We start from the raw sequence: 20443 nt of genomic DNA, 5'->3' as shown, positions 1-20443 counted from the left end.
TGGATTCAGGAAGACTCCTATTCCTGAGTTCAAATCTGACCTCAGACACTTACTAGCTGGGTGTCCCTGGGCAAGTCACTTAACCCTGTTTGCTTAAATGAGCTGGAGAAGGAATAGCAAACCACTCCAGTATCTCGGCCAAGAAAACCTCAAATGAGGTCACAAAGAGTTGGCCATGACTGAAAAATAACACAGCAACAACAAAGGAGTACTGTTATCAGTCACTATCACCAGAGACTGGGTGTATGCCACACTCATGGAAACATGAGTATCATTTTTAGCTGGCATTTACCTTTGTGACATATGGTGAATGACATGCCATGATATTCCTGAGGTCGGCAGTCAATCTGAGAGAGCTTTTGAGAGTTGGAATTGCATCATTAGGTGGCCGTAGCCTAACCCAGGAATTGACAATTGGATCATAGGTGTGGTTGGGCCCCCTCAGTAGGGAACAGCAAAGTGGGGACCCCGGGAGACTTTGAGAGCCGTTGACCATGTGCCATGGCGACATTTGACACAGCTTGATCATTCTGACGTTGCAGAAAAGGAAGGTGTCAGATGGGCCTGTAGAAGCAGAGGACGATTACACTAAGTTTAACAGTGTAGATCTGAAGACTAAAAAGGTACGTGTGATCAGCGCCTTATTGTTACTAAGCAAATGCTAGTTTTCTAGTGAATGTTTATCTTCATGTCATTAAACCCCTGGCCACAGGAATCAAGACATTTGTCCAGAAACTCCTTGGTACAGAGGAGGGGGGCCCCTCAGTTTTCAAAGGTTGTGCCAATGGAGTGTAAGCCCTGACAGGTGTTACTGAGCTAGAAAATCTGTGAGTACAGGCCCAGGGACTGTCTCTACCTGGTGTCCCGGGATCAGCTTAACTACACTCTGAGCAGGAGAAGCTTGGCCACCAGGGCATATGCGGATTGATTTATTTGGCCATAGCAGCAGCTCATTCAGCTCAGGCACGTTGAGGCACAGAGGAGTTTTCAGCCTGCATTGGTAGAGGAAGTACCCTCACCAGTGACATCAGAGGCCCCTCAGCTATTGAAGTGTCAGCAAACACAGCCTATTCTTGAGGTTCAAAGAAGAGTAGAGACAACGCTACCCTAACCTTTCTTTTTTTATTCATAAACTCATTGCTGTAGAACAGTGGTGTCAGATTAGAAAACCAGAAATTAACATTGTTTATGTTGTATTTTGGGGGGGCTAGGTGTCACAGTGGATTGAGTGCCAGCCCTGGAATCAGGAAGACTCACCTTCCTGAGTTCAAATCTGAATGCAGACACCTAGTAGCTGTGTGACTCTGGGCAAGTCACTTAACCCTATTTGCCTCATTTTCCTCATCTGTAAAATGACCTGGAGAAGGGAATGGCAAACTACTGCAGTATCTTTGCCAAGAAAACCCCAAATGAGGTCACAAAGAGTCGTACACAACTGAAAAAAAATGACTGAACAACAAAATCGTATTTTTACACATTTCCCAATTACATTTTAATCTAGTTCCTCTGCACTCCTTGAGTTTGATACCTCACTGTAGAAGGGAATGTCAGAGGTCATTTTGTCCATCCATTCCCTGCTTCTAAGAATCATTACAGACAGTATATTTATTTTGAAGACCCTCAGCTAAGGGGCTGCTACTCTCTTGAGCAACTTCAACTCCTTATGATTGTAATTTTTTTTTTCCTTTCCTCAGACAACAGTTGTTTCCACTTTGTAAAGCACATGGCAATTAGTCGCAGGAGACTAATTGAGCGTTAGTCTAAGTTTTATGCTTGATTAAGATATTCAGAGTTTCTGTGTTGGAAAAAATTGGTGCCCTTTTCTTTGCACCTCCTATCATCCGCTGGAGTAGCAGGCAACAGGGAGGCCAAGGAAGATGGTGCGCCCATTAAGTGCTTGAGGCAAATTGAAATGTGTTGTTTTTCACCTTCCTTTTTTGTTGCCGTTATTGTTTGTTTTGTTGCCTTTTTATAAAGGACAAAACAGAAAGGAAGCTTTAGAGATGATATACTCAATTTTATTATATAATCTCAAAAATGATTCAATGGGGATTTTATTTTTTACACTTTCCAGTCATATGGACTATGTCTTTCTTTGTAGTGCCTCAGCATTCTCTTCCCTCTTGGTTGAAAGCAAAGCATTGAAATAAACAATTGGCTGCTATTTGCCTTCTGTTGGTTCTGCCTGTAATACATAGCAAAAAAAAAAAAATGGGGAGCAGGAAAATACGGCAACTTAAATTTCAGGATTGCTAGACATTAGCTTTCGAAAATAGAATTTCCAAAACACTTCTTTGACAGCTCCCCACCGCCTTACAAAAAATGTAGGGAAACCATCCTCCTATTCCCATGATGCTCAAATACTGGTCATCTTTTGAATATTATCACCTCCTTTTTGGTTTCCCATAGAGTTTAAGAATAAAATCAAATAGCAAATGAGTGTGAATTATTCATCATCTGTAAGACAAGGCTGTAATTCAGCCCACTGACAGCACACAGTGTTGAATCACTGGGAGATTGAGCTGCTGTATGTGTCACTCCCATTGTCTGCATCCCTGCCCTTAATGTACCCTCAAGAGTGATTCTCCCAAAGTAAGCCATTGGCCGCAATCTTCCCTTCTAACAGAAGGAGACGGTTTTGCCTTCTGGCTCTTTTTAGAATGGTCTGTGTTTTCTTAGATCTGAGTTCTGAATAGAATTCAAAACTAGTTTTTTTGTTGAGTAATCACACCCTTATGAAGCATGTGGCCATGAAGGCTATAATTCCCAGTAATAGACCTTGAGATGTGTGTACCATGCTGTAGTTTTGCACATAGGATTTTCAAAGGGTGACTGTCTTACAGCTTTACTGACCCAATTTCTCCCTCTCATTTTTGTTAACAGACAAATAACAAAATGACTGCAGCTCAGAAGGCTCTGGCTAAAGTTGACAAGAGTGGAATGAGAAGCATTTCCACCTTTTTTGGCACAAAAGCTAAAGCAGGCAAATAAGGATATTAAAGCCTTTTAAAAATCTAGACAAACTTATTTCTGATGTTTTTATATATATAACGTATGTATATCTCCTGTCCCCATTCCCCCTTTCCAATAAAATAGATATATCAGAAGAGGTATTGGAATATTATTTTCATTTTTGATTCAGCAATATTGTGTCTGAGAGATTTCTGTGTCCCAGAGTACAGGAAAAAAAAGGTATACATTTTGGATGCTTTTTGTAACCAGAGGGTCATATTTAACAAAAATACCAAAGGTTTTCAGAAACTCACAGCCAGTGGTTTTTTATTTTATACCCCTGCCTGTTTTGAGGGTTGGGCAAGGGAAGGGGGTAGGGTTGGGTTGGTTGGCAAGAAAGAAAAAAGTAATCAAGTGAATAGAATTAATGTACAGCCATAGAATTTCTTCAATAAACACATATACTACAAACATTTGGATGGATGGATTCTTTATAGAACTTTGGTGGATTGTGAGCATAACAGTATGATTTTCATGGTCTTCTCGAGAGAAATGAACCAAATCCCAAAGGTGTTAAATTAACTAGGCATTTATGGCCTCACTGCCCCCTCAGAATGCCACGTGGGGAGTCTGGGGGTAATCAAGAGAGGATGCCCCCCTCCTGGCAAGCCTTTTTCCTCCATATGTTTTTAAAGCAGGTCAGTTTGTGTTTGGTGAGAAGTGGAGCACAAAAAGCTTGGAAACAGATGGTTGCTAGGGCTAAAAACAGAGACCACTGGTGTGATGATGTGGGAAGTGAGAATAAGACTCAGAAGAAAAATATAAGTTATAAGGTAAAGAATACAGATGAGGGAAAAATCCAGGGGCCACCAAGTTGGGAAATTGGAGCCGGGACCAGGAGTTAAGCTGGGTCTCTGCAAGGAGCAGGGGATGGATCATTAAGGCTCAAATATTTTGCCATTCCAATGTTCTGTGGGAGACGGATATAATGAGTGCCTTCAGTGGACCAGAACACATAGTAGATACCAAATAGAGCTCTACTGAAGTCCAATACAAAGGCATTACAAATGCTCATTAAAACTTTTTGTAGCATCTCCTTCCTGTCTCCTGGCCCCCCTGGTGTTATATTTAACATGAAGACCAACATAATAGAACTTCAAATATTTGAAGACTACTATCATTCTCCTCCCCTAACCTCAAATCTTGTCCAGGCTGAAAATCCCCAATTCCTTCATCTGGCCCTCATATAATATGACTTTAGTGACTCTCATTCTGGTTGCCCTAAGCTATTTTCTCCCACTTAGACTGATCCCTCTTAATTTTTGTGCCTTCCCTTAGTAATTATCTCCAATTTATAGAGGCTTCTATAAATATATAGAATATATAAATATAATATACATATGCACATGTATATGTGTGTGTATATATATATATACATATATATACATACATACATATATATGTGTGTGTACACATACAGAGACAGAGAGAGGGGCTTCTGTATGGTAGCAGTGGATAGAGCACTGGACCTGAAGTCAAGAAGAATTAAGTTCAAATCTGGCCTTGAACACCTACTTAACTGGGTGACCCTGACCAAGCCACTTCACCTCTTATCTGTCTGAGTTTCTTATCTGTAAAATAGGAACCTATCTCTTTTTGATGTTATAAGGATAAAATGGTCTGAAATTTGTGAAGCGCTGTGCCCAGAGCTGAGAGATAGTGTGTCTTGTTCATGGAACAGCACAGAGGCTAGTGTCACTGAGTCAAAGAGTACCTGGCTTTGGAGGGTATAAGGTGTAAGAAAACTGGAAAAGAGGAGTAGGGAGGTAGGTTATGAAGGGCTTTGAAAGCCAAACATAGGATCTTGTATTTGATCTTGGAGGTGATGGTCAATAATATTCAGTAAACATTAAGCACCAACTATGTGCCAGGCACTGATCTAAGCTCTGGGGATATAAATATGGAAAAATAAAAGAAAGGAGTTTATGGAGTGGAGGGGAGGGGGACATGACGTGATTGGACCTACACTTTAGGAAAATCACTTTCGCAGCTAAATGAAGGATGGACTGGAGTGGGGAGAGATTTGAGGTAGGTAGAGCCACCAGCAGGTTATTACAATAGTTCAAGAGTGAGTTAATAATGTCCTGCATTAGGGTGGTAAGAATATCAGAGGAGAGGAGGGAGTATATTCAAAAGATGTCACAAAGGTAAATTGACAAACTTTGGCAACAGATTGAATATGGGAGTGAGGGATAAGAGATAGTGAGGAGTTGTGAGTTGTAAGTTGTGAGCCTGGGGGACTTGGAGGTTGGTACTCCTGACAGTAATAAGACAGAGCAAGGGTCTAGGGGGAAAGATGAGTTCGTTTTTGACTTGTTGAGATTAAGATGTCCTGTTCAAGGTGTCTGAAAGGCAACTGGAGATTCTAAACTGGAGGTCAGCAGAGAGATTAGGACTGCATAAGTAGATCTGAGAATCATCAGTATAGATGATAATTAAATCCCAGGAGCTGATGAGATTACCGTAAGATGAGATCACTAATTCACCTATCTCTGGCACATTCCATTAGAAATTCCTCTTAAGTTAACATGAAACTATGGATTGAGAATTCTTTGAGACTCTTCCTTTATCCATTTGTGCTATTGTTTGACCCATATCACTTCATCTTTGTTTTTCTGCACAAGAATTAGTATGAGGTATTTTATTGAATGTTAATGTAATATCAAAGTAAACTATCTACAATATTCACCTGATCTACCAGCTTAGTAAATCTATCAGAAAAGGCCTGGCATGATTTACTTTTGTTGAATACATGCTGGCTTCTTTGGAATTATTACTTCCTTGCAGCTCCCTGTTTAATAGTGGTCTTGAATTTTGCCAGCAGAAGTTCAGCTAACTGGCTTGTGGATTGTAGATGCCATTGTCTTCCTTTTTTTTTAATTGGGACATTTATCTATTTCCAGTCATTAGTAATTCTCCTGTTCTTTATGACGATAGCTTGGCAATCATGTCTGCCTTTTTTCTCCCCCCCAGTATTCAGGTTTGTCTTTCATCTTGACCTGGTGTGATTTGAATACATCAAAGGCAACACCACGCTGTCTTACTGTCTAAGCCTTATTTTAGGTAGCGGCTCCCTGTAAGCCACTTTTGTTTTGCACTTTCAAGCCAAAAAGACAGAAGGAAAACGAGAAATCATCATTTCTGCCTTCTCTTTCTTGTCAGTTACCATTTCCACATGTGTCCCAAGCATCCTTTTCCTTCTTTGATCCTTCCTTTCCCTGATAGAGCTTGTACAACATAAGAGCCTTTTTTTTTGCCTTTACTTTTCCTCCTCAATCTTAGCCGTTTGAATCTTTGATTCTCCTAACATTGTTCTAACAATACTAGGCATGTTTTTGTTTTCATACTCAATTACTTGCTCTTGTGGAAGTCGTCCTTAATTCAAGTTGGCGGGTAAATTCTTAGTTCATTCACATTGGTCTCTTGAGACAATTCCTATTTTCCCTCCTTATTGGAATTATTCTTCTATGAAGATAGGATGGGGATCAGAATAAGACCTGTGATTTCCTTGGGATGGGGAACTTCTGGATAAAGATACTCCCTCTGCCAAAGTCATTAGCTTCCCAGCAACTTACAGAATTAGGCGGCTGCTAGGACACTGGAAGTACAAGTCAGTTGCCCAGAATCACACACCAGTAGTTCAAATTGGGCCTCAGACTCTTCCCAGCTGTGTGATCTTGGACAAGTCATTTCTGTTTGTCTCAGTTTCCTCATTTGTACAATGGGGGTAATAATAGCACCTAACTCCCAAGGTATTGTGAGGATCAAATGAGATAATAATAGTAAATTGCTTAGCATAGTGCCTGGCACATAGTGAGGGCTACATAAATGTTAGTTGTTATTATTATTATTATTGTTACTATTTTTTCTCAGAGGGAAGACTTGAATTCAGGTCTTTCTGATTCCAAAGCCAGCTATCTCTCTGTCAAGGTTTTTTAGCCTTTTTCTGTGTCCTGGATCTCTTTAGTACTCTAGGGAAACATTATTCTCAGAATAATATTTTAAAATAATTAAAGGAAATGTGAAATTTCAGAGGTTAGTGGAGATAAATATATACGTATGTGTATATGTATATGTGTGTCCTCTAGTCACTTCTTTACTGCCAGCTGTGAGTTCTAAGAGAGCCAAACCCTGGCCCTAGCGTCTTCCCAGTAAGAGGTGTGTCAGTATCTAAGATAGAGGTCTGCCTCTGTCCCAAGGCAGCGTGGTTATTGGTAACCTGGGCCTTTTCTCTTTCCTGCAGGATTCTTTCACTTTAATTCTCACAGACCTCCCAGCTGCCTGGATTTTTGACCATCTGCTTTGCCTTCTCCCTATTATTTAGGATTTGTGTCCTACTTTGTCCCTGCTTTGACTTCTAGTCCAGGCTATTCTTCTGGCCTTCCTGGCCCTAACTTTCTACCCATCTGATATTGGGACCTCCTCCCATTTTGGACACAGATACAGGGCTACAATATAGGAAGACAGGATGGTACAATGGAAAGAACATTGGATTTGGAGTCAGAAGTCCTGGTTTCGGGGCTTAGATCTTGACACAGGTCATAAGTTGCAATGTTAGAATTTTAACCCAGGTCCTTTGACACCAAAACCTTAATTATTTCCACTCATTCCCATGCCTGCACCCCCTCCCTCTCTCTCTCTCTCTCTCTCTCTCTCTCTCTCTCTCTCTCTCTCTCCCCCTCTCCCCCCCCCTTTCTTCCTCCCCTCTCTCCCTCTCCTCATTTATTCTCATTGGTTCAACTATCATCTCTATGTAGACGACTCCCAGGATCTCTAGTTTCTCTCATGTGCTCCAGTCCCACATCTCCAGCTGCCTGTTGAGCATCCCCACCTGGATGACCCATAAGGCATCAAACTCAATAATCCAGAACAATTCTTGTCATTTTCTTTCTTAAATCATTTGTCTTCCAGACTTGTGCCTAGAGTCCCATCTCCTTCTAGTCACCTTTGGAATCATCTTCAACTCTTCCGTTAATCCAGATCTGTTGGTTGCTGTTTCTATCTCTACCAAATTACTTGCATTCATCCCCCTCTCTTCACAAACAGCCACCACCCTCATTTAGTTCATGACCTTATCACCTCTCACCAAAACTATCACAGCTGCCTCCTAATTGGACTCCCAGCTTCTAGTCTCTCTCTCTGCAATCCATCATCCACATAGCTGCCTAAATAATTTTCCTGAAGCACAAATCTAATCATGACATTCATTTGATCAAGGAACTTCAATGGCTCCTAAGGAAAAACACAAATTCCTCATCTGAACATTTAAGGCCCTTCACAGTATGGCATCAGCTTACCTTTCTTTGGTTAAGGTATATTACTCCCCATCCTAAACTCTTTGTTCCAGCCACATTGGCCAAATGTTGTTCCCTGAACTCAACCACCATTCTTCTTCCATGCCTTTTCACAGACTGTTCACCATGTCTCTGTTGCCCTACCTCCACACCTTTGCCTTTGAGAATCCCTGATTTCCTTCAAGGTTCGACTAGTGATCTGTCTGCTGTGAAAAGCCTTTCCTAATCCCCTTAGCTGTTAGTGCTCAGTCATCCATATTCATATCTATCTGTGTGTTTTATTCCCTAAGCAATTTCATATAGTTCCATGTTTTTATGTAGGTGGGTAAAGAGTGCCTTCCTCCTTTATTTTACTAGGATAAGTTACTGGGGTCTTAGAAACAGATCACTTTCAATCTATTTTTTTTTTCATTTAGAATTATGTTTATTATTCTGGCTTCCCTTATCAAAGTTTTCATCTTTTAAAATCTGAATCACTTTTTTTTTCTTTGGTCTAGACCTATGGAACTCCCCATGAGGAAACATGCCAAATTATAACTCATGGTGCAGTCACACAGTACAGGGAGAACTTGAACCCAGGTCTTTTTGACTTCCAAGCTGGCCATCTATCTACTTAGGCTATGCTGTTTGTCAATCACCCTTAAAGAAATCTAATCAAGTGATGGAGTAATCATAGACTTAGAGTGAGGCCATCTGGTCCAGTAATAGTGATACCAATAACACACTGATACAGGGCTTTAAGGTTTTACAAAGACTTTCCTTACAACAATCCTGTGAGATAAGTTGTACAAATCTTATCTTTTCTATTTCACAACTGAGGAAGCTGAGGCTTAGAGAAATTAAATGCCCTGTCCAGAGTCACAGCCCTAAGGTATACCACCCAGAAGGTAATTTAGTGGGTAAACTGCTGGACATGCCACCTGAGTCAGAGCCAGAAAGAAAGAAATGACAATTTCAAAGTCGGAATTTCAGTGTCTCTCTAGTCCAACTGAAACCTCAACTCAACACATGAACATGAAGGGGAAATCCTTTTCAGCATGGTGAACTGCCTGTGTCTTAATGCTCCTGTACTTACCCTGGGGTTGGGCTAGGAAGTTGGGATTATGAAGTAAAGAGTATAAACTGTGGCTGAAAAGGTAGTTTGGAGTCAGATTGTGGAGGGACTTGAAATTCAGGCATTCATACTGAAATGTGAGCAGAAAAGTTTGAGCTTGAATATAGAATAAATTGAATATAGAATAAAATAAGTTTTATTCTATAAGCGATAGGGCAGCTAAGTGGTGCAGTGGTTAGAGTACTGAACTTGGAACCAAGAAGACTCATCTTCCAGAGTTCAAATCCAGACTCACACACTTGCGAGCTGTATGACTCTGGGCAAATCACTTAACCCTGTTTGCCACAGTTTCCTCATCTGTAAAATGAACTGGAGAAGAAAATGGCAAACCACTCCAGTATCTTTGCCAAGAAAACCCAGCTGGGGACATGGAGAATCAGACACAACTGAACAACAATAAGTAATAGAGAATCATTAAAACCTTTGGACAGGAGAATAATGTGATCATACCTTACTCCTATCCATTATACAGGTTATATAGACTTCTCATAAGGAATTACTTTGACACCAGTGTGAAGGATAATTTAAAAAGTTTAGAGATTAGAGGCAGAAAGACCAGTAAAGAGGCTATTAAAATAGCTCAGAAGAAATGTAACAAGGCCACAAATTGGAGTATCATCAGAAGGACTGGAAAGAAGAAGGATAGAAGGGTTACTATAGAACTGGAGTTGGCAGAATTTGGGAATTGATTATATTTGGAGAGTGAGGACAAGAGGGAAAAATTAGAGGCCCCCAAATGCTTAAACTTGGGTGACTGAAGAGTTGATGGTGCATTCATTAGAGATAAGGAAATTGAAAGGAACAAGTTCACTTGGAGATATGTTTGGGAGAGGGGAGGGGAGTAGAGGAGAGGGAGGGAGGAGAGAGAAAAAGAGACACAGAGAGACCAGGTGCTGACCCTGTATCCAATGATCTGTAGTGGCCAGTTGTAAGTGTATGATGGGAGCTCAGAGGACCAGTCTGAACTGGGGATAGAGATTTGGAAGATCATCTGCTTAGAGAAGATAATCAGATCTTTGGTAGGTGAGATTGCTAAGGGAGGAAGTTTAGCACAGGTAAAAGGGCTCAGGGCAGAGCCTTAGGGAATGCCTATACTTAGTAAACCATAAAAGAAGGGAAGGGAACAAGCATTTATTAAACACCTACTTTGTGCCAGGCATTATGCTAAGCACTTTACAAATACTATCTTGTTTGATCTTCACTACAATCCTATGAAGTAGATTCTATTATTATCTCCATCCTGCAGTTGAGGAAACTGATGCAGACAGGTTAAATGACTTAGGATGGTCACACAACTAGAATCAAAATCTAGATTTGAACTCAGGTCTTCCTAACTCCAGGCCCAGTGCTGTATCCATCATGCCTAGATAGTACAACAATAATGGATGTCCTGAGAAATGAGGAAAACCATGAGAGACTCGGATGATGCAGCCAAGGGGAGAATCAAGAACTGAACAGTATGAAGCATAGCAGAAATGTTAATGGAAACGAAGAATTGAGAGAAAGCCTAATTGGGCAATTAGGAGGTCAGTGGTGACCGTGGTCCTTGGAGTAGTGAATAGAGATACAAGCCAGATTTGTAGGGAGTCGAGGGGTGAGTGGGTGGTGAGGCAATGGAAGCAGGGGGACAAAGCTCTTTTTTTTAATAAGCTTAAAAAAGACTTACAAGATGACATTTTAGGAGGCACCAGGGTCCAGGGAAGATAAGGATGGGGGAGTCCTGCACTTTTTTTTTTTTTAGGCAGAGAGAAAGGAGCCAGAAAAGATGAAATGATTGAAGCTAAGAGAGTATAAGGGCAACTAGGTGGTGCAGTGGATAGAGTGCTGGGCTTAGAATCAGAAAGTTTCATCTTCCCTAGTTCAAAACTGGCCTTAGACACTTACTAGCTGTGTGATCCTGGGCAAGTCACTTAACCCTGTTTGTCTTAGTTTCCTCATCTGTAAAATGAGCTGGAGAATGAAATGGCCAACCACTTGAGTGTCTTTGCCAAGAAAAACCCAAAAGGGGTCACAAAGAGTTGGACACGACTGAAAATGACTAAATAACAACTAGAACATAACAAGTACTTAATAAATGTTTATGGATTGATTTACTGAGTGAGATGATGATGGGGAGAATTAGAGTTGGAGACTTGAGGAAATAGTAAAAGATTTGGACATCCACTTTGGGAAGCCAGTAAAAGAATTTGAAGCAACATTGAGAACTCAGCTGAGGTTAGATTGAATACATTTGTGGTAGACTTTCTCGATTTCCTCTAACATTAGTTGGAGAATAACAGGACACAACAAAAGAAAGTCAAGGGCACGAGGGATGTGAAATTGAATTCACTACTACGGAAGGGAAGGTGTTCCACTTGACCATTTATAACACCAGTAACATTGTTTCTAGGAAAGGCCCTATTCCTCACAAGCAATATCAGGTTTTCGCAAAACTGAGGGACAATGCTAAGTGAGGTATATATGTAGTGCATACTTCTTTGAGAAAAGAAAGAACAGATAACAGGTTTACAAAGGAATTATGGGTCTATACAGAAGTGCAAACAAATATCACAAAATAATTGTGTAAATAATCTGGTGGCTAAAAAGTCACAAATCCGTTGCATACAGAAGCCTTTGAAACTAGCATACCTGAATTGATCACAGTGAAAAATGTCAATTTCCAACTTGTAAAGTGTGTTTGTTTTCTACCAGGTGGGAGTTCCAAAATAGTAATGAGAATAGTCTCATTATGTTAACTTCATCCTGAATAAGAAGCCAATTGCAATCTAGTAATTTAATTCTATCTATTTCTCTCATTTAAGATTTTCCCAAATGGCCAATGGTTTCCCTAAGTATGGATAAACAATACTTTTGTTCTGAATTTCTTTTTCTTACTGGATGGAAATTAACCCAATGAGGTGGCTAGGTGGTGCAGTCGATAGAGTGCTGGACCTGGAATCAGGAAGACCAGAGTTCAAATCCAGCCTCAGATATTACTAGCTGTGTGCCTCCAGGCATTTGCCTCAGTTTCTTCAAATGTGAAATGGGTATAATAATAGCATCTAACTCCCAGGTTTGCTGTGAGCATCAATCAACCAATAAGCATTTATTAAACACCTACTATTGCCAGGTATTGTGCTAAGTGCTGGGGATACAAAAAGAGGCAAAAGACAGTCCCTGCCCTCAAGGAACTTACAATCTAATTGGGGACACAACACGCAAACAAATGTATACAAATCAAGCTATATATAGGAAAAACAAGTAATTAAAGAGGTAAGGCACTGGAATTAAGAAGAGTTGGGGAAGGCTTTCGGTAGAAGGTGAGATTTTAGTTGGGACTTAAAAAAAAGCCAGGGTGATCAGTAGTAGGAGTGGAGAAGGGAGAGGATGCCAGGCATGGGAAACAGCCAGCAAAAATATTCAGGGCCAATAGATAGAGTATTTTATTCGTGGAACAAGTATCATTGGATTGAAGAGTACATGTTGAGAAATGAGGATGCGGTATAAGAAGATTGGAAATGTAGGAGGGGACTTTGAATGCCAAGCAGAGCATTTTGTATTTGCTCCTGGAACCAAGAGGAAGCTTCTGGAATTTACTGAGTAGGGGGTAATATGATCAGACCTGTGCTTTAGGGAAGTCACTTTAGTGGCTGAGTGGAGTATAGATTAGAGTGGGGAGAACCCACCAGAAGGCTGTTGCAGTATTCAAAATGCAAGGTTATGAGGGCCTGTAGTCGAGGGCTGACAATCAGAGGAGAGTAGTAGGTGTATTCAAAGATGAAATCGACAGGCCTTGGCAACAGAGTCAGTATGGAAGATGAGAGATAGTAAGGGGTCCAGGATGACTCCTAGGTTGGGAGCCTGGGAGGATAGTGTTGCCCTCTACAGTAATAGGGAAGGTAGTAGGTAGGGAGGGTTCAAGGAAAAAGATACTAAGTTTCATTTTGGACATACTGAGTTTAAGATGTCTACTGGACATCCAGTCCAAGATATCCAAAAGGCAGTTGGAGATGCAAGATTGGAGGTCAGCAGAGAGATTGGGGCAGGAAAGTAGATTTGAGAACCATTAACATAGAGATGGTAATGAAATCCATGGGAGCAGATGACAGCACCAAGTGAAGTAATATAGAGGGAGAAGAGAAGAGTGCACAGGACAAAACCCTGAGGGACATGTATGAATAAAGGGCATGATCTGGAAGAAGGTCCAGCAAAGCAGAAAAAGAAGGAGCAGTGAAATAGGTAGGAGGAGAACCAGGAGAAAGTGGTGTCCCAAAAACCTAGAGAGAAAAGAGTGTCAAGGAGGTGAGAGTGATCAATAGTGTTAAATGCTGCAGAGATGTCAAGGAGAATAGGATTGAGAAAATTTGAGACCATTTGATTTGGCAAGTAAAAGATCATTAGTAACTTTTGGTGGAAGTTTTCAGCAGTTTTGGTGGAATGATGAAGTCAGAAGCCAAATTGAAAAAGGTTAATAATAGAGTAAGAGGAGAGAAGGTGAAAGAGAAGGCCTTTTCAAGGAATTTAGCTTTGAAGGGCAGAAAAGATGTAGGATGATAGGGATGGAAGGATCAGATGAGAGTTTTTTCAGGGTAGGGAAAACATGGGCATGTTTGTAGGCAGGGAGAAATTGGAAATAAATGAAAGAAAGTGAATGACAGAGGGGACAATCTATTAGAGGAGATAGAATGGAATGGGATCACTTGAACAAGGTGAGGGGCTAGCCTTGGTAAGGAGTAAGGTCATCTCATCATGTGAAACCGGGGCAAAGAAGGAGGTAGTGGCAGAAGGCACCTGAGTAACAGGAGATGAGAAAGAAAGAAATTCATACAAATGGCCTCAATTTTTCTGTGAAATATGAGGCAGGGTTCTCAGCTGAGGGTGGGAATTGGGAAGCCATAGGAGGTTTGAGGAGGGATGAAAAGATTTGTAAAAGCCACTGTGAAAAGAGTTGATAAGGGAGGTATAGTAGGATTGCCTAGCAATAGGGAGGGCCCAATTGAGATTGCATCACCTAAATCTGTAGTAGACCCATTCAGAACAGTCAGATTATTTTTCCTACCTTCGTTCAGCAGTGCACGTGTAGGAAAATGCAAGGTGACGGGTAGTGGGAATGATCCAAGGCTGAGGCTTGACCGGGCATAATCAGTGATAGGATAAGGGGGCTAGGGATTCAAGAGAGTAGGACAGTAGAATTGAATTGGTTCACCAAGGAGTCAAGATGAGGAGAAGAAGAGAGAGTGGCTAGTGCAAGGGAGATAGCTTGGGAGAGAACTGAGGGGTCAAGGGATTGGAGGTCTTGGATGAAGAGTAGGTTTTTGGAAGGGAAGGCAGAGGGAGAGGTGAAAAGCCAATAGATTATGGTTGGATAAGGTGATTTCAGAATTCTTAAACCTGGAGGTGGTGCATTTGTGGATAATGGCAAGATCAAAAGTATGAACATCGTTGTGTGCGGCAATGGTGGGTTAGATGAGGAGCTCGTGGGAAGTGATAACTTGAGGAATTGAGCGGTTAGAGTTTTTGAGGGAGAATCAATATGTATGTTGAAGAACCCTAGTATGAGGGCAGGAGCTGGGAAGGAGAGAAAAATTGTGAGCCATGTGTCGAACTCATGAGGAAGAAAGGAAAGTGCTTTCTGAAAAGGAAGCTAAGATTCAGAATCAGGACTGAGCTCTTGGCGGTCGAAGGAAATCAGTCTTCTAGGACCCAACTCACGTTTCCCCTTTCTCTCTAGGTGGCAGCACCACGAAGACAGACAAATAAGCAAAGGACTAAGTAGGAAGCCTGGCTACATCCTTTGCTACTTCAACCACAACTTTGTCTTCTGTGTCTTCTATAAAATCAACATATTGGGGGGTGGGGAGAGGGAGGAGAGGTGGGCTGGATATTTTAAAACTAACAAACTGATCAGAGACTTCATTCTGGAATGTGATTTTATGCTGTATATACTGTATTCAGCATTTTTGGCCTATTTTGGCTGTTTCTTTATAGAAGAGTCAATTCTACCATGTGACTGTTTTCCCTAAAGCTGACGGGCTTTACTGACAAATTGTCCCACAAAGCTTGAAAGCACTTCAGGAGTGTCAACTGCCGAGTTATCCCTTCATGTGCAAACCCAGCTCATCACAGAGGCATTCAGGTACTACAATCAAAAGGGAAAGTAGAGAGGTTGGATTTCCAGACCCGTCTTTTGTCCTCTTAAAAAACAAAACAAAACAAAAAAAACCCACACCACACAGCTCGTTATGTCCAAGTTCAAAATGTCAGCCTTGGAAAAAGCTCATTGTAAAATTTGGGTTGTTTAAATACCTCCCTACAATAGCCCATTTTGCATTGTTTTCCCTGGGGTTATGTCAACGTCTCCATGATATATGCCTGTTTCCAGGTATGTGCAGTGCATCTCTAAGTACTTGATTCCAGGCTAAAAGCTGCAGTGAACTGAGTTTCAACTCGTAGTTTAAAAAAAAAAAAATCAAAACCTCCAACACACCCCCAAACCAGAAAAATCAACCAAAAAAAATTTGACCCTTCTCTGCCCCATATCAATTTGGCTGTTTCAAATTTATAAAGATACCCAAACATGTGCATTTTATAGTCTCTAAGAGCTATAAACATGGCTTCATTTTTAAGAGGTTTGTCCGGTATGTGTATTTTCGTTGAGGAGGAGGGAGGTGGGGAACAAGGAATAATTGGCTTGGAATTTCAGTGTATTGGGAATACATCTGAAGGGGAGTGGGTATTCATGCACAAATGTCATGATGTTTTGGTTAGCAGCCACTTGACGTGTAACAAGAGCAGGATGACTCTTGAAGGAACTGGGAAATGTAGGGCTGGAGCTCAGAAGATCAGTTGGGGTTGGGTGGGAGTAGGGAGGAGATAGAGACATGATAAGCCTGAAGAAGAAAAGAGTCAAGAGGGACATGACAACTGTCCTTAAGTACTTCAAGACCTCTCATGTTCAAGAGAGACTAGCCTTCTCTTTGGCTCTCTCAGAAGGCAGAAGCAGGAGAAGTGGGTGGAAGCTGCCAAGAGGCAAATTTGGGTACAGTATCAGGAAGAAAACTCCCTAAGAATTAGAGCTGTCCAAAAGTGAAATAAGCTGCCTTAGGAGTGATAGATTCCCTCTTTGGAGACTGTTAAGTAAAAGCTGGATCATAATGTGTTAGATACAGTGGAAATTCTTTTTAGGTATGTTTTTGACAAGATGGCTGCTAGGGTTCCTTCCAATTCACAAACTCTGTGACTCCAACAGGGATGCTATGGAAGTGATCTTGGGGTGAGGGTGTCCCTTTTTAGGGGACACTAGAATTGAAGTTATTACTCTGTCAGGTCAGTTGAACTTGACTCTGAGAAGTCACGTGTGGATTTCAACTAATTATATATTTCCCCTCACCCTTTCCTCTTGTACTTTTTCTTCTCTTTACCCCATTCATCCACTTAACAACTAAGTAGAAGGTGGTAAGAGAAGAGTGTGTTTAATATTTGTGATCTATAAATAATATATATTTCTGCTCCCTTAACTCTGTTTTTTAAAGTTTTTTTGATGTTTTCTTATGATTTTGCTAAGATTTGCAGATTATTCTTACTTTGTGAGAAATCTCTTGTAACAAAAAGTTAAGTAAAACTACCAGTACAGTGACCTCAAATGAAAGTGCATGCAATATTACACATCTCTCTCACCTCTCTCTATTTAATAAAATAATATAATCAATTTTCTATCTCATTTCTACCCCATTAAAATAATAATAATTGTTGTAACAAATATGCATAATCAAGCAAAATGAATTCCATCAATAGCTATAAACAAATATACATCTCTCATTTGTGTGTGTATGTGATATTTTTCCTTCTGCTCCTCAAGGAAAATTTCTACCATGAAGCAACATGTAAATAATATCTATCTTCTATATCAGTTGATACTTCTAAGACTGAAACACACACACACACACACACAAAAGGGGGGGGCAAGATCTAGAAGAAAATAACAAAGAAATTGTTTAGAGGCAGAAGTAAAATAGGTTTCTTGAAAGCTTTAATTCCATGAGGAGCAGAGAAGAGATTAAAGGAGAAATAGATGGTAAGGACAACGAATTAAAAAATATAAGTTTAGAATAGATAGAAAGGGGGGAGAATTGATGAAGATAAGAGAAAATAATCATTTTTAGAAAAAAAAAGCAGAAAATTTGAAAAAGCTAATAAAAGAAGTCAAAGGTGGTAGAAAAAGGGAGACTTTACCTTACTTAACTGAGAGGAAAAAAAAGAGAAGAAGAATTAGGAAACTAGGTAACAGGGAGAAAGAAAAGGGAAATAATAAATTAAAACTGCAAAACTATGGAAAAGGGTAACAAACAGGGGAGACAGGGCTTGAGAGTAAGGGGAATGGAGCCTAGGGGTATAAGGTAGAATAAAGTAGATTAGGCAAGAATAACCAAAGAGGCAAACTACTATCTTTAAAGAGAAAGGAACCAAAAAAAATTCTTTTTCAGAAAAAAGAGACAATAAACATAACTCTCATGACTTTAAGTGTGAATGGATTAAACAATTGAATAAAATGAGAGTGACGGGTCATATGAAAAAACAAAATCTCATAAGCTGTTGTTTTTAAGAAACATACCTAAAAAGTAAAGATATGCATGCAATAAAAATGAGGGGCCAGAACAAAATTTGCTATTTATTAAAGGAGTAAAAAAAAAAAAAAAGCACAAGTTACAATCATGCTTTCAAACCAAAATTAAACATAAAAGAGATAAACAAGGAAACTGCATTATACTGAAAGGAACCTGGAACAATACACCAATATCAATATTAAACATATATGTGCCAAATGGCTTAGCATCTAAATTCATGAAGCAAAAATTAATGAATAATAAGAAGGCATATAGAGTAATACAATAATAGTAGGAGACTTTAATTTCCTTCTTCTAGTTTTATAACAAGATAGATGCAAGGAAGGTAGTTGGGTCAGTGGATAGAGTGCTGGGCCTAGAGTCAAGAAGACCTGAGTTTAAATCTGGTCTCAGTCACTAGCTGTGTGACCCTTGGTAAGTTACTTAACCTCTGTTTGCCTTAATCCACTGGAGAAGGAAATGGCAAACCAGCCCCAGTATCTTTGCCAAGAAGACCTTATGGACAGTATTGGTGTGCTATGGCCCATGGGGCTACAAAGAGTCAGACATGACTGAATGACTGAACAGCAATAATAACAGGAAGTTAAACAAAAGGCAAAATGTAGGATTGGGCCAACTGCTGAGAAAATTAGAGCTGAAAGATTTATGGCATCTTCAAAGTGGGAGTACTGAATGAATACACATATTTCTCAACACCACATGGAACTTTTACAAAAACTGACCACTTATTAGGGTACATGTATGTTGCAAAAAAAAAAAATGTAAAAATGAAGAAATATAAACACATCCATTGCAGATCATAATGCAATGAAAATAATAATTCAGAGAGCACAAACAAAAAAACCTAGACCCAAAAGAAGACTTAATAAAATCCTAAATAATGAATGGGGCAAAGAATAAATCACACACACAATTTAAAACTATATGAAAGAAAATAATAATGATGAAACAACACACCAGTATTTCAGGGAGCAAGTAAAGCAATTCTCAGGGGAAATGATATCCCTAAAAACAAACATCAACCAAATGGAAAAAGAGGATTAATGAACTGAAGATGCAATTTTAAAATTAGAAATCCAACAAATAAACAGATGCAAAATAAGCACAAAAGAGAAAAAAAATTAGACGAGAAATGGATAAATTGGAAAACAGAAAGACTATGGAAATGATCAACAAAGTTAAAAGCCATTTTTAAAAAAAGACTAACAAAACTGAAAAAAATAGCCAACCTGATTTTTTTAAATTGGGCAGAAAAACAAATAAAATAACAAACAAAATCATAACAAAACCAGAAGAAATAGAATCAGAAGCTACCATGCATAGTGGTATGCTAACAAAACTGAAAATACAAAAGAAAGAATTACCTTCAAAGATACAAAATACCCCAAATAACAGAAAACTAAATTTAAATAATTCCATGTCAAAAAGGAAATTAAACTAATTCTAAAGGAATTGTCAAGGAAAATAATCCTTGTCCTAATGAACTTACAAAAGAAATCTATCAAACTTTTAAAGAATAATCAGTATAATTACTACACAAATTATTCTCAAAAATTAAAAAAGAAGCACTCTACCATACTCCTTTTTTGCAAGACTAATATCATCCTAATACCTAAACCAGTGAAAGATAAAACAAAGATGAAGAACTATAGATCAATATCATTAATGAATATTAATTCAAAAAGTTTAAATAAAATCATACCAATCAGAATATAGTAATTATTCCAAGAAATCATTCACCATGACCAAGTTGGATTTATATCAAAGAATCATGGGTGGTTCAACATTAGGAAAACAATCAACATATTTGATCACATTAAAAATAAAAACATCCTAAATCACATTATCTTAATATGTGTGAGAAAGACCTTTGACAAAATATAATACGTATTTATGCTTAAAACCCTATAAACCAGGGGGGCAGCTGAATGGCACAGTGGATAGAACTCCAGCCTTGGAGTCAGGAGGACCTGAGTTCAAATATGGCTTCAGACACTTGATACTTACTAGCTGTGTGACCCTGGGCAAGTCACTTAACCCCAGTTGCCTCACCCCCCCCCAAAAAAGGCCAAACCCCCCCCCTATAAACTATAGACATAGAGGGACTGTTTTTTAAAATCATTTTTTTTAAAGTCTAAAACAAAAGTAAGCATCACATGCAGTGAGCATACACTAGAAGCTTTCCCAGGAAAGATAAGAGTAAAGCAAGGATGTCCAGTCTCCACATTGTTACTTGATATAATTCTGGAAATAAAACTTGTAATAAAACAAGAGAAAGACATTAAAGGCATAAATATATGAGATAAAACATCCCTGTTACTGATTATATGATAGTTTAGTTAGAAAATCCTATGGAATTAACAAAGATACTATATAGTGGTAGCCAGAGCCTCAGACCCTGCCCTCGGGTTTCACAGAAG

The 20443-nt window shown here is 39.5% G+C and overlaps 1 protein-coding gene across 2 annotated transcripts in view; it reads left to right on the top strand.

The window, feature by feature from the left end:
- The window catches only part of RNASEH2B (ribonuclease H2 subunit B), an 85017-nt gene extending 68063 nt beyond the window's left edge, over positions 1 to 16954 (top strand). The window contains exons 10-11 of one of the 2 annotated variants that reach the window (XM_027856907.1): positions 543 to 623; positions 2884 to 3107. In XM_027856907.1, the coding sequence (XP_027712708.1) occupies positions 543 to 623; positions 2884 to 2991 (189 nt within the window). In that variant the 3' untranslated portion in view covers positions 2992 to 3107. Of the gene's footprint in view, positions 1 to 542; positions 624 to 2883; positions 3108 to 15130 lie in introns of those variants that run through there. The other variant, XM_027856908.1, reaches the window with a different exon arrangement.
- Positions 16955 to 20443: the final 3489 nt, after the last annotated feature.

The sequence above is a fragment of the Vombatus ursinus genome, unplaced genomic scaffold, assembly GCF_900497805.2.
Source record: "Vombatus ursinus unplaced genomic scaffold, bare-nosed wombat genome assembly UNPS02011700.1, whole genome shotgun sequence".
In the NCBI taxonomy this organism is placed as follows: Eukaryota; Metazoa; Chordata; class Mammalia; order Diprotodontia; family Vombatidae; genus Vombatus; species Vombatus ursinus.
This window is presented reverse-complemented; position numbering and strand designations above follow the sequence as displayed.